The sequence below is a fragment of the Lathamus discolor genome, chromosome 1 (genome assembly GCF_037157495.1).
Source record: "Lathamus discolor isolate bLatDis1 chromosome 1, bLatDis1.hap1, whole genome shotgun sequence".
Lineage (NCBI taxonomy): Eukaryota > Metazoa > Chordata > Aves > Psittaciformes > Psittacidae > Lathamus > Lathamus discolor.
The window spans coordinates 130,474,831-130,491,790 of NC_088884.1; the positions used below are offsets into that span (position 1 = coordinate 130,474,831).

Consider the following 16,960-nt stretch of genomic DNA (forward strand, 5'->3'; position numbering starts at 1 on the left):
TCGTGGAACTGACCAAACAGTATGTAGGGCAGTGTAGGAGACCGTACTGCAAGAAAACCTATACTGCAATGGCACTAGGACGTTTGTAACTGACCATGATGAATCTCTCTATTCAGAAACATAACCAAGCTAGAAGATTTTTTTCTGCTCCAAATTCTTCAGGCGCTGGTAGTATGCAACAATACACAAGATTCAAAGATTTGTGAGGAAGGGATTTAGATTTTTTAAGCATATATATTCTAAATAAAATTTTATTCTGGATCGGTTGCATTGTAGCTCTTGTGTTGAGTGTTTCATTGTTGTATGTGCATATGGCCTAGCAATTATTCTGCAGCAGCGGTCATCATCTAAATAATAAGGTTGCACAAAATAACAATAGCTGCCTTTAAATCTCACTGGTGATAAGGTGATAAAATGAGATGTACGTTCTAATGCAGCAGTTCAGCAGAATTTGGGTGGGCCTTGCTGACAATTCTGTATTTAGTACACATTGTGTAAAAGTCCTGTGTGACTTTTATTACACTGTGAAATATTTGCCATGAAATTCATGGCAAAATATTTCATGTAGCCATGGGTTGGGCTGTATGAAATACTTCCAAACAGAACAAAAATGCTGCCAGGAAAGTTGCTGGAAATGGTAAGGTAGGCTCTTTCACAGGTCTCCCAAGTACATATAAAGTATTCTATATGTGATGACCAAACCCAGAGAAATCATAGCTACAGGTCATGCTGAATCTTTTGCAAGGTGAAGCAATTTCAGCATAAACTAAAAATAAATAAATAAATAGAATCATATATCTAATGTAAAAATTATATTGGGAATGTTAAAACTATGCAATAATTCTGTACAAATTGAGACCAATCTATTCAGAAGTAAGGTGGAATAGTTTATTTGTATAATATCTATGCATCTGTCAGTCTGGAATGTAGGGCTTTCCAGACGTATTTATGCTGTATTGCATTCATTGATGCATAGTATCTATTTCCTTCTAAACCGAGGTCAGAAGTTTTTGTCACACATCCTTTTGTAAAGAAGACTATTCTAAATCACATTCTGTTGCTGGACATCTGGCTTTCTTGTATCAGAAGTATTTGGGCTTATGGTCTGAGAGTTTCTGTCCTTGAATGTTGTGATTATCTGTCTCAGTTTCTCTGAAGACAGTTTTCAGTCAATTTAATCTTTCTGTCTAACTCATGGGCTTCTTTATCACTTTTTTCCCCCCTCCTGCTTTCCCTTTTACTGAATTTGGTAGTGGGTGCTTCAGTTTTATTTTCCACGGAGGATGTGTCAGCACAGAGAAAATCTTATTTGATATGAATCCTCCCCCTCAACTTGAGGAGGAAGAAAGCTGTCTGCATGTCAGCAGGTGCACACCAGCACTTGCTGCTCAGGGAGTACAGAGTTAAATTAAAAGCGTGATTATTTTACTTCTATTCCTGCTTGTTTTCTGAGCTGATATCTTTGATGTTTTTGATGATGTATTTCTGTCTTTTCTTTCAAGGGTGGAAGCCTAAATAAACTGTCTACCCTTTGGGAAATAAGGGGACTTTCCAGCTGTCTTTGCATCCAAAAATTAGTTTATAGCACAGCTTTGTATTTTGCTACCAGTCTGTAGTTTAGATTTGCTACATACTGAATTTTTCCCTCCCTGAAATGTTAAGATGAGCTGCACTTTTTAATAGCAGCATATATTGAATAAGGAGACAGATATATTGCTTAACCGTAAAGGTAGAATATTATTTGCTTTAAAAAGTGAATCGAATTATTTAATTAAAAAAAACAGAGCTAGTCTTTTAAAACATTAGCGTGATTCACTGGATTTTTGTACTCTAGAGCTTAATAAAATATTTAAAGTGCTGCTTACATGAAGGTCTAGCAAATGCTTGTTAGATGATCAATTTTGAATAGAAGATACACTATTGTAGATGCTATAAGCTCCCTACGAGATGAAATGTAGGGTAATTGCCAGTAAGTCAGTGCTTGGTCAAGTAGTGCAAACAGTTTAGGCTTTAGAAATTAGCTATTCGAGTTCGATGGTTTGAAAAGACGAGGTAGATGGATATATATAGATAATTAAAATCATTTGTGAATGGATTATATTTCAAGAACATAAGAATTTCAGCATTATCTGGAAGCAGCCTGGATTTGTTGTCAGATACCATAACATTCTGAGCGTCTCATAGGAACACAGTTTGGCATGGCTCAGTGAAGCAGACAGGATGTGCAAGTCTGATAGCATTACACTTTAAATACTTCTCACTCGGAGTTAATGTAGTAGGAGAGTCTCTGACAACTTTGTTAGTAACTCCACTCATTAGGAATAGAGAGATCCAAACACATTTTCTTAACCAAGAAGAAGATGCCAGGCTGGGGTTTCCATCATTATTTTTCCCTAGGCATTTTCCAGCCAGCTGGTGTGACCACTCTGGCATTGCATTCATAGGATTTGAAGCAAAGGAAGAATAGCTTAAAGTGAGTTTTGCTGTGTGCTGCCTAGGACTACACACTGCTGAATTCCTACTGCTGAATTCCATCAGCATTCTCCTGGAGAAAATGGCTGTTCATGGCTTGGATGGGTGCACTCTTTGCTGGATAAAAAACTGGATGGCCCAAACATGCCCTAAGAGTGGTGGTGAATGGAGTTGGTGTCCAGTTGGAATCCATTTGGCACCTGGTCACCAGTAGTGTTCTCCAGGGCTCAGTACTGGAGCCAGTTCTGTTCAATATCAGTGATCTGGACAAGGGGATCGAATGCACCCTCAGTGAGTTTGCAGGCAACAGATAGTTGGGTGGGAGTGTTGATCTGCTTGAGGATAGGAAGGCTCTACAGAGGGATCTGGACAGGCTGGATCAGTGGGCTGTGACTGATGGTAAGAGGTTCCAAAAGGCAGAGGGCTACATCGGGTACTTGGCCCACAACACCCCGATGCAACGCTCTACAGGCCTTGGGAAGAGCGGCTGGTTCCAGGCAACCTGTTCTAGATGAAGATGTCCCTGCTCATTGCACAGGGGTTGGATGAGATGACATTTGAAGGTCCCTTCCAACCCAAATCATTCTATGATTCTACCCAAAAGGAGGTTGTAGCAAGGTGGGTGTCAGTCTCTTCTCCCAGGTAGCAAGCAATAGGACAGGAGGAGATGGCCTCCAGTTGCATCAGGGAAGGTTTAGATTGTATAGTATGAAAAAGATTTTCAGCAAAAGTGTCATCAAGCATTGGATCAGGCTGCCCAGGGAAGTGGTGAAGTTACCATCCGCTGAAGGTGTTGAAAAGATGTGTAGATACAGTACTTCAGTACATGGTTTAGTGGTGGACTTGGCAGTTCTAGGTTAATGGTTGGACTAGATGATCTTAAAAGTCTTTTCTAACTAAATGATCCTATGATTCACATATAAAAGTTACAATTTCCTCTCGTAGCCTTGATGCCTGAGATGAACTGCCAGAGCTATGACAGCTCACAGAAGCACATATATGCAGCCATCTCCTGAGTTTATCTATGGGATTATCTTCTCAAAGGCTTTGAGGATACACATTACAGTCTTTAGTAGGCTGTGCTGTACCAAAGCAAACATCTCAGCTCTCACTTTCTTGCAGGAAAAAATAAAAAATTAAAAATAAAAAAATGAAAAGATCAGAGGCCAACTGTTTCGTTGTGTTATTTTGTTAAAGCTTAAGGTATACGGAATTCTGTTCAAGTGCTTGTATAATGCCAGCTTCCATTTTAGTCTGTTGACCCTACCTGTAAGAGCAGGAGGATGCGAAAATTGCAGGTTGGTCAGGCAGCTTCTTATTTTTAACATGGAAGCGATGTTTAGGAGGTGTGTTATTATATCTACAGTGTGGCTTTCCTTCAGTCCCCCAAAACAATATGCATTGCACATAGAGAAACGGCTACCTTTCTGTTTAGCATTTTCTTGAGTTCTGTGTAGACACGCTTTGTGAAGGATGCCTGGACATAGCATCTACCATATGTAGGCAAAAATGAGAAAGCAGTAATAGCCAAGTGGGTAAGACACTTTATCAGGACTTAATGAATCTATATGCTTCTGCGAGTCTGTAAAATCACAGTAATGATGTAAGGTGTAAAACATTTTTTACATGAGGCTAGTTACTATTATTTTGGTGTTTATTACATAGAAAATGTCAAAACTTTTAACGAAGTACCTTCTTAGAGAGGATTTAAATCACCAGGGCTTTGTCTTTTGAAATCATTGATAATCCTCTGAGCTCAGAAGCCAAGAAAAATTGTGATGTGCTTTTGTGCATCAATAGATCTAGTACATATCCTTGTGTTGTTATTGCCAGCAAGTTTAATGTTGTTCAAAATGAAGTAACCCATGTAGCATATTTCATAGGATCATGTTTATAATGCAGATACTTTCAAGGAGAGGCTTATGCCAAGATGTTCTAGTTCATCTGTTAACCTCCATAGCAAAATCACCTGCAAACAACAAACCTTGTTTATCACCTGCTGGTATTTTTCTCAGGCTGCAGTGGGATAAATTAATTTCTAGTGTCTCTCTAGTGCATTTCTGACAAAGCTGCTATACCTGTACAGATTGCTTCATTACTATGCAGGGATCCAAGCAAGGTTCTTGTTGGAAGTCCCATCAGCTTTGAGAAGCAGTCCACAGTGCCACATGGTGTAACTAGAGGGCTTTCCACTCCAAAGCTAGCTCATTTGGTGCTAGACCCTCTGACCCATACTGTATAAATGGCATGCAGTAGGCAAACATGGTGTAGGCATGCCCTTGAGCTTCAGGAGGATCTAGGTATCAGCAATTCATGAGTGTCTCTTACCTATTAAAAAATGCAAACACCTGTCTGGTTCTGCTTAGCTGTTTGTGAGCTTGGTAAGTTCAAGATTCTCCACAGTGTGCTTTCTTACCATTTTCAGCTATAATGGATTCCTTCTGCAAAGCCTAATGAGCCAAGGTCAAACCCGACACTACACAGTTGCAAATATAACAAATTGGTGGAAAAAACCCGAGTGCAAAGTTCTTTGTTTGGCTGAAGTTATGTTGTTCATAGAGTTGTATGCATACGTCAAGAGGAAAACTCCCAAGTAGCATATGCCATGCTTAGGGGCTCTTCCAAAATAATTCTGCTTGCATGGACTAAAATTAAAGGATTCTACTGTAGACAGGCCTAGGGACTAATACTGCTTTTAGAAATTTTAATTGAAAGAAATCAAGTTTACTGGTAACTCATTGAGTGTGTCTTAACTTTGGCGTTGCTTTTCATTTCTGTTGCTGGTTGTGGTTCTTTCTGAGCACTTGCTAAATCTAATTCTGTAGAGTACTTCCTTGGGCTGTAACAAAGCTGCTGTATCCATAATCAGATCTTGTTACAGTAAGATTATGTGCAAGGAGATATGAATTAGTGAACTGAGTATTTAGGACCAAAAAAAATAATCTTTTAACTGACTAATTTTGGCAAAGTTGCCTAAAGTTTGTATCTGAGAGATTTCTGTTTTCTTTGTACTTAACCCAGGAAAGCTGTGATAAGTAGTGTGGGCTATAGTCAGATTGCTCATTATTGACTTTTTAATGGAGTTCCCTGTAGTCTGTAGCAGAAGCCAACAAAAATAAATAGCAGCAGAAAGCCTGTCCCTACTTGTCGGATAAACTCTGGGAGACCTCCTCCCTACCATGCTGTGTTTTGGGTAGTTCTGTTTCCTGTCTGTATACCAGAGTATTACTGATGTTGGGGTTGGGGGGGGTGTCAGTCCTTTCTTAAAGGGAAAGTGTTTTTTTCCATGTGTGAGTGTCATGACAAGTATTGCTTCTGTGACCCTTTGTAGATTGGATGTTGTTAGCTATTTGAAAAATAGGCCATATAAAACAGAAGAGGTATGGCTGCTCCAGCTTTAATCACTTTTATGCTTTACCATACGCTTTTTCTTCCACAGGCATTTCCTATTCAAAACAGGAACAGGGACCACACCGCTGTTCAGTACTGCAACACCAGGGTACACAATGGCATCCGGCTCTGTTTATTCCCCTCCTACTCGGCCACTACCTAGGAACACTCTATCCAGAAGTGCTTTTAAATTCAAGAAGTCTTCAAAGTACTGTAGCTGGAAATGTACTGCACTCTGTGCCGTAGGGGTCTCAGTGCTGCTGGCAATACTGCTGTCCTACTTTATAGGTGAGTCCCATTTTTGTATAATTGCCACCGTGAACAGGGGTGTCTGATGGATTGCATATGAACTGTGACATACTAACCTTTAATTATCATCATTTTTGGTAACAGTAAAAAACACAATAATAATTTAATGAAAAGTCCCAATTGTTTGGAGGAAAAATAAAAGTTGAATGTTTTGTAAGCATTCTGCAGCATGATAGTGGGTGAATTAACTTCAAAGAAGTATTTGAACTGCAGTTAAGCTCTGTGGTGTCTAATTCCTATGAAAGTATTTCTGAAATATAGGCTGTAAAAATTCTGTAATGTGGATATAACTTGCAGCATATCCATGGAACTCTTCTTCTCGCATTTTGCGTGAAACTAATACTACATTTAGCAATGTTAACTATCGCTTATTTACTCATTACAGACACGTATGTTTGTATATAGAGCTAGAGCAAAAGCCTAATACAGACTTTTGATTGCAAGATAGGGAAATAATTGTCTAAAAGGACAACATACAGAAAAGATGGAGATTTCTTCCTCTCTTGTGGGTTGTTTATTTTTAATTATTCTCTTTTCTCTATTTGTTTGTTATATTCCATTTCCCAATTTTTATTTTGGAGGATTTCTTTTATTTCATCTCTTTAATTATTTAATTTCTTAAACATTCGCTATAAATATTATATAATTTGAGTTTTAGGCAATTAAATGGGGGCAGTGCTTGGCTGTGCGAAAAATGGCATTGACTTTAATACAGCAATAGAATAGGCTCTCTTTGTGTTTGTAACTTCTCTGGTTTTGTCTAGTTTACAGATTTTTTTCACCTCTTGTTCCATAAATTGTCTTCAAATACTTTTCTTTTGACTAATTTGTAAATTAGAAGCTTAAGTCACCACATTTATGGAAAAAATAAGCATAAAGGTCTGTTTTTTGGCGTTAGTTGCACTCAGGTTTGGAGTCTTAAGAATTCACAGAAGGAAAAGGGGAGAATCAATCTTTCCCTCCCTCTTTAAAATCAGTGTAAGTTAATAATAAAGCCTAGAAGGCCTTATGATCCTTAAATCTTTATTGCCTTTGTTGAAACAGGCTTGCTACATTTCAATCAAAGCATAAGCTGTATAAAGCCTTTGAAATAGTTCTTACTGGGATGCAAGAAACTGAGTTGCTGAGTAGCTGGAGGAATTCCTCTCTGCCCCAGCAAAGCAGAGCCTCCTGAGCAGGCTTCCCACTTCAGCTGCCAACCCCAAAGAACAAAAGACTTGTATGCATCTAGAGCTTGTCACTGCTGCCAAGCCTCTTTCAATCATTGGATTTGTAGGGGTATTGTGTGAATGTACACAGGAATGGTGTGGTTTAGAGTTAAGCTTCAACACTACTTTTTTAAAGTGGGATTGAAATAATCCCATTTATAAAACACATTAATTGTGCTGGGTTTCCATCATATTGCCTCATAAATCATCAGAACCAAATAGCTGTACTAAATAAATACATAAATACGAAAGAAGGAATTCAGTATGAAATGTAACTGTGAAAAGAAGAACTTTTTCTTGTTTTCAAGAACTGTGAAAAACAGCCATAGAGATAGTAAAATATTGAAGACCTGATTCTGAGCTGAGCTCTACACTTTGCTGGCCCCAAAAGAGCCAGATTACTTATGAATCCGAGGGTCACAGGAAGATAGCTGTGCTGGATTATTTGTCCTATAGGCACATTAAGAAATATAAGTGTCTCTATTCCTGTATTTGGGAAAAAAAATCAAGCTTTCCATTGAGTGAGAGCTTTCAGCTCCACACATCATTTATTCAAATACCCTGTAAAAAAAAAAAAAAACCCAAATATAGCTATACAACATTTTGTTTCATGGGCGCATGCCAGCTCACATTCTTGCTGAAATAAACAATGCACAAGGGCCTTCCTCTGCCCATAGTCAATAGGGAGCTCTTTGCCTACTAGTGATATTACACATATTTCAGCTAACTCAGCAATCTAAATGTAAAATCCAGCACTCAGGGAGGCTCTCTAGAGAACTTCAGGTCCATAAAACTATGAATGGATTGCACTCATTCATATATGTGGTTTTACCATCTCTATAGATGTAATATCAGAAATACTCTCCATTTAATAGGACACTCAAATATAAATCGGTGAAAATCATTAATGTAAGATGGAAACAGTTCTTCATCGTGGTTAACCATTTCATGACATAGGTGTGAAAGGGAAATGACTGACTAGGAAATTGGTCATTACATAAAAAGATGGGGAGGACTGCAGTATTGTGCGACCTCTAGCATCCTGTGACATGCCTCTACCACAGTGGGCTGGCTTGTCTGCTGAGGTTTACAGCAGCTGAGGTGACGTGTCACATTTGTAAAGCAAGTCTGAGATGCATTTGAACTTCACAGGGAGACATTGCCACAAGGGTAAAATGCTACAGCACTTGCTGCAAAATATGCCTGTACACATTGGTGAGGAACATAGTGTGGCTGATATCAGCTGTATGACTGTGGCCACTGCGGACTGAAGAACTAATAGGACCACTCACCCGGTGAACAGTGGTGTAACCAGGCCCTTCTCAGAAAGGCAGAGAGATGAACATGTCATGCCCAGGCTTATTTTACTTGCATGGGTATGGAGTAGAAAAAGTGACTTCAGAACCCACTGCCTTTGCTCAGGCAGCATAAGGCAGAAGAGACAGTTTGTTAGACTTACTGCTCCATCAATTAGCCCACCCTGAGGAAGAAGCTGCATCGAGAGTCTGGTCTGTCTTGCACTTCTTCCGTCTCTCTGAGAGGAAAAACTCCTACATCTACAAAGAGGAAGTGGGCAGAGGGTGTCAGCATGGGTAGCGACCATAGCAAACAGTGCATTGTAAAGCCACTTGATGCAGTCTTGGGGGTCACAAGGGATTGAAAATGTTATGTCTGTCTAAAGGAAAGAAAGTCTCACTTCACGCATATTCTTGCTTTTCTAGCCCTAGTTGTATCTCTCAACCACTTTGCAGTGTACAAAATGTTTAAGTTTACCGTTCCTGTGAGCGAGACCTGCTAATTTTTAGAGAAAATAGAAGTGAGTTGTGAAAAATTATGTTTAGAGGCTTCATCTACTGTTAAATGGTTGAGAAACAAAGTTATGCAACAGAAACATGCAAGTGCTGAACCAAAAGATAGCACAGCAACATATAGAAGAGTGAAATTAAACATTAGCTCTAGTTTAAAGGATTCAAAGAAAAGTTCTCTGAAATAATGGGTTAAAAAGATGGGGAATAAAGACTACAAAGTGCCTCATTTTGGGATCAAGATTACACAGGAATTTCTGCAAGCTGTTCATTTGCTTAACTGCTATCCATAATCAGATTTGCAACCAAGGAAGAAAATGACCAGTTTTTTTCCAACATGAACATTTTAGATTCTTTTTGCCTGTATGGAAGACTAGGAAGAGCAGTATTAAGTTTAAGCCATGGAAAGGTAAGAAATAGGAAGTTGCCTTAGTTTGACCTCTTTTTATACATACATCAATACTTTTACCCAAACTTGGTACACAGAGTCTGTGTGGGAGCCAGAAATAGAGTCCAGCTTTACAGTGTGCAAGACAAAACAGAATTTAGTCCTTCAGCTCCCCGTGGCTTACTGCCTCATTCAGCATCCATCATTTGCAGTGAGTGAATGAAGGGAAAGTTTTGTAGAGGAACTCCTAGGTCAAACATGAGCATCAAATCACAGTTTCATATGTAACCTCCATCCTTCAGTTCTACCTTTCGGGACTGCCGACTCTTGGTTTTATTAAGGGGAAGAGCTTGTTGTTCCCGGGTGTAGGGTTTTTTCTAACAAAAAAAATCACCTTGCAATTATAGAGAACCACATCAGTCAGGAATTGTTTCTAGTATGTTGCATAGCATGGACTCTGAGGAGCTATATTAACAGGCTGGTCCTGTAGTAATTATTTCTTCTTTAGTGTGGATTCAACAACGAGAAGAAATTAATGAGAATTTGGGGACATCAGGCAATGCCAGATATGGCACTGTCTTGACATTGTCTAAGTCAGTACACAAGACTAGTGCCATTTTCACTGTGCATAGAACCAAATACACGATTCATTTTCCTCAGTGTGGGAATTACACAATATCAGATTCAGTCAAATAAGCTTGAAGAGTTGTACACTGCAAGATTGGATGCATCTGTCATGAATGTTGTCGTATGTCTGCTAAATAGGTTTCTATGAACATAGAACATTCTTCAAATACACAGTGAGACCTGACCTACTTAGGCCTCTGCTGTCCTTGCTTCTTCACAACAATCTCTCATAGTTCCAAGTCTGTTGAGCGTTTTACCCTTTGGATTGATCATTTTGTTAGCCTTAGTTCTGTAGCAAATGGTCAGAACAAGAATATACACCAGCCAGCTATTCTTTGTGATAAAGCAAATGTTTACATATTAGTGATAGCAGAGGGACATCTCTTCTGTAGGGAAAAAAGGGAAAAGGAATTTTATTTAATTAAAAAGGCCACGGGACTGTTTTTATTACTACTGCTTGCTGTGAACAGTTCAGCCAATCCATTTTGAACAGAGAAGAAGGCTAACATTTAGACTTAACAACTGAAATATCTTCTGGGAAAACACGTATTTTGGTTTATATTTCATTCTGTGAGAAAGAGCAGCAAAACTGCTGTTCTGCTATGACACAGGGGTGACCATACAGTCATAATGCAAATTGCAAATGAAATGTGGGCGGAAAAGAGATACCAGACTTGAAAGCCATGTTTGATAATTGCAGATAATTTTCCACATTTGTATAAAAATAGATACATTGTGGTTATTATGTTGTGCATTCATGCTTTTGGTCCATCTGAAAATGTTACTGTTTTCTCATGTTCTCAAGATACTTAAGCTGAAAATTTGTATGCTGATAGATTTCTAATAACGAACAGCTATCTCCAGAGTTATCTCAAAAACTGACTGAGCATAGTAATAGAGCAACTTAAGAGATTTTAAGGTAGAAAGAGAAGAAGGAGACAGGAGAAAACAACAAACAAGTTTCATTATTAGAGGAGGCTGACACAGAGGGATACAGAGTGTGAAGATTACAGCTGAGGGTCAGTTAACTATCCTGCATGTGAATTTTAAATAATCCTTAAAGATTAGGCAATTGTCTATTTCTGCAAATTGAGCTTAACTTCCCATGTCTCTGGTGCTGTTTACAAGTTTGTTGTCTGTGATTCTCCTATGTTACTCGGGATTTAGTGTGACAGTGCTGGCATTCACATCTCTTTCCAGATTGTGGAGGACCAGATGCCTGGTCTGACCAGTGGCAGAGGAGATAGTCACCCTCCCCCAAACTAATGGACTTAAAATTGTGACAATTATAGAATGAGATTTTTTATGACTAAAGCAATGACTAAATATACTTGTAATCAAAAGGAATCTATTTTACTTTATCAATGAAGAGCAGTATAATACTTCTTTTTGATTAGAATGCCAAGTTAACAGTATTCTGCTGTTTGTAAAGCTCAATTACTGCCAGGAATGAGGAAAACAGCTTAATTAATAATGCCACTTAAATGGAATTTTTATTACAATACCCAGCATAGGTATTGTAATTAACAGGCATGAGGGAGAATATAGTTTAGTTGCCATTAATCACCTTTACTTTCATTATGTGTTTATTGTAACTTTTTCTCTTTGACCTGCATTTTTGAGTGTTGTAATGCTTTTGTCACTGAGAGTTTTATCAAGAACTTTCGTTTTTCTGCATTCTCTCCCCATTTCTGTCAGCTTCCCAAGGTTGTGCTGGGACCTTAGCTATAACTGGAGCGTCACTGAGGTGTGGGGCTTGGCAATATGTTCCCTGTCTGCAGATACGTGGCAGATTTTTGCAGTTTGCCAGGTTTATGCTCTCACACCATTTCTTTTTCCATCAAATTAAAAGCATTCAGGTAGCTAATACGTTTTGCAAGGGCATGTAGTGATAGGACAAGGGGGGATGGTTTTAAACTGGAAGGGGGTAAATTTAGATTAGGCATTAGGAAGAAATGCTTTACTATGAAGGTGGTGAGACACTGCAACAGGTTGTCCAGAGAACTTGTGGCTGCCCCATCCCTGAAAGTGTTCAAGGCCGGGTTGGATAGGGCTTTGAGCAGCCTGGTTTAGTGGAAGGTGAGTGATCTTTAAAGGTCCTTTCCAAGCCAAACCAGTCTGTGATTCTGTGAGTTATATATCTGACTTAAAAAAAACAATTTGCAATCCATGGGACTTTTAGGGAAGGCTCCAGCTGTTGCTAGGACATATGGAGGCAGCAGCTGTGTTTCCTATCATCCCTTCTTTTCCCAGATTGAAGGTTTCTGGTATCAGATGCCTCCAATGGCAATGCTGTGTGCAGGGCTCTGCCTCCCCATTGTGTGTCTGCTCTGTGTCTGTCAAAATCTGCTTGCCTGTTGTTTTAGACATCAGTGCCACATGTTGCTCTTCTGGGACAGAGGATCATGTATGTAGTCTCTTCAGTTAGGCTTTTAGTGTGTGGTCTCATACCCGGTGAGCGCCATACAGCACACTTCTTTACCGGGCAGAAACCACCTCCTGAAATTTCTAAAGGATGTTAGCATCGTAAGTACCAAAGCCAGATAACTGATACTTGTAGGCCATGACTTTCTAACATCAGTCAAGGCAACTCCTTTCAGCCATTTCTGAAATGGCAGTATTCAGACACAAATGTGACTGTCAGCTTTTATGCTTTAACATGAAGCTTAATATTACAGCTAGAACTTCAATGACTCTGCATTGCAGAGATTTTTCAGCTCTCTAACATGGGATAAATTTATTTTCCATGGTATCCCATAGCCTTGACTTTTAGATACCTGCATGAATTTCATATAATATTTACAGCATTGCTGATGAGCTCATTGTGCCTCCTTGGTGTGGAAATATTTTGTAAACAATAATGGTATTTCTTATGTTTACCACAATCAAAACTGGGAGGCAGAGAGAATAGTCAGAAACTGAAGCTGTTACGCTTCACCACCTTATTGGGCTGACAGTGTTTTCAGTATCTTTCATTGAAATAGTGTAAAATCTAAACATGTTGAACATCTATGTCTTGAAGCATGAACTTTTAATATACTTTCTTGTCTCTTGCAGAAACATCATTATGGATAATGCCTTCAGTTAATGTTTTTTAAGCAAAGATCTTGTTTCAGACTAAGTGCAAAACACTGTTTCAGGAGTGCACACTATTAACATATGATTGGTGTAGTGGATGCCACATGCTATTATTCTTAGTGGCACTGAGAGTAAAACATTTATTGAGAAAGCTAATCCTCACACAGAAGGATGTAGGAACATGTAATTGGCAGTCAGGAGGTTAAAAAAGACTTTACAAGATTTCAAGGGATTAAAAAAGTTAATCTGTCAAGGAGCATATCCACTTCTGTTCCAAAAAAGTCTTGTATTCTAATAAAGATTTATCACAAAGTTTCTGGCAATAGTCCTGTCACCCTGCACTTTTGCCTAATGGAGCAAATTCAGACTCAGTAATGCTGGCACTGTAACAGGTGTAATAATAAACTGCAAGTTGACATTATTTCATTGTCCATAGGTCCCACACCGTGTGATTCTGCCATCATACTCTGATGCAGTATCATTACAAGAAAGACGCTGAGGTTCCAGAGCATGTCTGAAGAAGGGCGATGAAGCTCGTGAAGGGTCTAGAGAAAAAGTCCTATAAGAAGTGGAGCTGTTTAGCCTGGAGAAAAGGGGGCTCAGGGGAGGCCTCATTGCTCTCCACAACTACCTGACAGGATGTTATAGTGAGGCGGGTGTTGGTCTTTTCTCTCAAGTAACAAGCGAGAGCGCAAGAACAAGCAGCCTCAAGTAGCACCAGCCAAGGTTTAGATGGGACATTAGGAAAAATTTCTTCACCAAAAGGTTATCAGGCATTGGAACAGGCTGCCCAAGGAAATGGTTGGGTCACTATCCGTGGAGATATTTAAAAGACATGTAGACATGGTGACTAGGGACATGGTTTAGTGATGGACTTGCCAGTGGTAGGTTAATGGTTGGACTCAATGGTCTTAAAAGTCTTTTCCAACCTAAATGATTCTATGATTCTTTCAAGCACATTCTGTAGAGATGTTAGCCCTTCTGCTCTCCTCCTGTAATCTTCTGGCAGACTCTTCAAAATAGTAGCAATTTTTAGTCTAATGAGAATTAAAGTTAAATTATACCAGCTACCTTTTTTTTTGTTGTTGATAAATAGCAAGCTTACACTACTTTAAAGATGTAGTTCCTATTTTATCAACTCATGTAAACATGTAGTATATTTTAGTAGTATGCATGCATATGTAATACTTTATATGCATGCCTATGTTTAAGAGATTTTGCAAAGCAGAGATAAATATACTCAGGTGATTATATATGTTGTTGCGGACATACAGTTACAGTCTTCTCTGCTGGTAGTTTCTACTAATTTACAACTCCTGTCTGTGAGAAACAGGACAGTCCCTAGAGATGTGCTATCTGCTATGATCATAATACATGTATTAAAGCTCATAGTTTTGTGTACAAGTTGCATCTTTTATAAATTGCATATTTTCTGTAAATGGCAATCTTTAATCTCTTCTATGAAGACAATTGTTTGGTCTCTTTTAGAATGCTTCGAGAAATTCATGCTGTTAAAAATGTCAGATTTAGATGAGATTTTAGTAAGTGTCTCCATTCACAAGCACTTTAGAATAAAAAGGTCAAATACATGTGTCCAAACTTGCTTTGAGCAATATTATTTGATGTTACATTTATGATTGAGATCATAGAAGCACATGGGGTTTATATAGGTGTAATTACCCCACTGCAGTGATTAATTATAGATGAAAGTAGGTGTCCCCTGAAGTAGACGGGAATCTTTTTAAATATGCGACCCTTCATTTTCACATTGATGCTATTTCAGACAACTTCATTCACAAAACCATAAAAAAAAAAAACAAACCTCTTTCTTGGGAATCATCACGTGTGAGAGCATTTGTAGTTTTTTAATCCAGGAAAAAAAATGTGCTACAACTGTGGGCATTTGCATTTGCAAACTTAGTTCTTCTCAATGATAAAACCAATCAAACAAAACCAGAGTGGTTTTGCCAACATTTGATGAATTAAAATCTCACAAAAGCATCTTTTAATAACTCCATGCAAGGAGTAATACAGGAAGGGTTTAGGTATCATAAGTTAATATCAGCCATTTGGAAAATGAGCTAGCTCCACAAACCTTTAAGTAAAGAAACTGGTGTGTTTCCTGTGATTTTAGTTGAAAAATACTTCTAAGTTACCATTACTGTGGTACAGGAAGAGTAGTATATTTATTTCATAGAATCACAGAATGGTTTGGGTTGAATGGGACCTTAAATATTATCTAGTTTCGACCCCTCTGCCATGTGCAGGGACACCTTCCACTAGAGCAGGTTGCCCCAGCAACTTCTTTTCTGTCCCTCTCCTGTTTGTAATCTCAAGTAGAGGTAACAATACCGAGGTATCCACATAGAATCATAGAATCATAGAATAGTTAGGGTTGGAAAGGACCTCAAGATCATCTAGTTCCAACCCCCCTGTCATGGACAGGGATACCTCACACTAAACCATCCCACACAAGGCTTCATCCAACCTGGCCTTGAACACTGCCAGGGATGGAGCACTCACAACCTCCCTGGGCAACCCATTCCAGTGTCTCACCACCCTAACAGGAAAGAACTTCCTCCTTATATCCAATCTAAACTTCCCCTGCTTAAGTTTTAACCCATTACCCCCTGTCCTGTCACTACAGTCCCTGATGAAGAGTCCCTCCCCAGCATCCCTATAGGCCCCCTTCAGATACTGGAAGGCTGCTATTAGGTCCCCACGCAGCCTTCTCTTCTCCAGGCTGAACAGCCCCAACTTCCTCAACCTGTCTTCATACGGGAGGTGCTCCAGTCCCCTGATCATCCTGGTGGCCCTCCTCTGGACTTGTTCCAGCAGTTCCATGTCCTTTTTATGTTGAGGACACCAGAACTGCACACAATACTCCAAGTGAGGTCTCACAAGAGCAGAGCAGAGGGGCAGGATCACCTCCTTCGACCTGCTGGTCACTCTCCTTTTGATGCAGCCCAGGATATGGTTGGCTTTCTGGGCTGCGAGCGCACACTGCCGACTCATGTTCATTTTCTCATCGACCAGCACCCCCAAGTCCTTCTCTGCAGGGCCGCTCTGAATCTCTTCTTTGCCCAATCTGTAGCTGTGCCTGGGATTGCTCTGACCCAGATGTAGGACCTTGCACTTGTCATCGTTGAACTTCATAAGGTTGGCATCAGCCCACCTCACAAGCATGTCAAGGTCCCTCTGGATGGCATCCCTTCCCTCCAGCATATCAACCGAACCACACAGCTTGGTGTCATCGGCAAACTTGCTGAGGGCGCACTCAATCCCACTGTCCATGTCAGCGACGAAGAAGTTAAACATGTTTGAATAGAAGAGTTACTATGCTTCTTGTTATTTCAATTCAGCTGGAGCAAAAAGTAGAGGATAATTTTAAAATGCATCCTTATTACTAATCCAGTCTTTTCACACAGCAAAAGGAGTTGATTTTCTCCATCAATTTTATAAGTGACTGTTACTTTAAACGAAGACTGCCTATTCTTAACATCATCTGTAAGATTTTGTAGTTCAGTGCCTTGGCTAATTTTATTTTAAGGGGGAAAAAAGATCAATGTGAAGCTGTAATCCTGACATGTTTCCCAAGGCTTACATAACTCTTAAGAAATACAAAGTGGTTTACAAACTGGCTTGCAAGCAACAAATCACTGGCCTAAGCTAACTTAAACATT

General features: G+C 39.3%; 1 protein-coding gene across 1 annotated transcript in view; it reads left to right on the forward strand.

The window, feature by feature from the left end:
* Positions 1-16,960, forward strand: part of TENM3 (teneurin transmembrane protein 3) — a 422,372-nt gene that overhangs the window by 296,132 nt on the left and 109,280 nt on the right. The window contains exon 7 of the mRNA XM_065695099.1: positions 5,912-6,150. Within this exon, the coding sequence (XP_065551171.1) occupies positions 5,912-6,150 (239 nt within the window). The remainder of the gene's footprint in view (positions 1-5,911; positions 6,151-16,960) is intronic.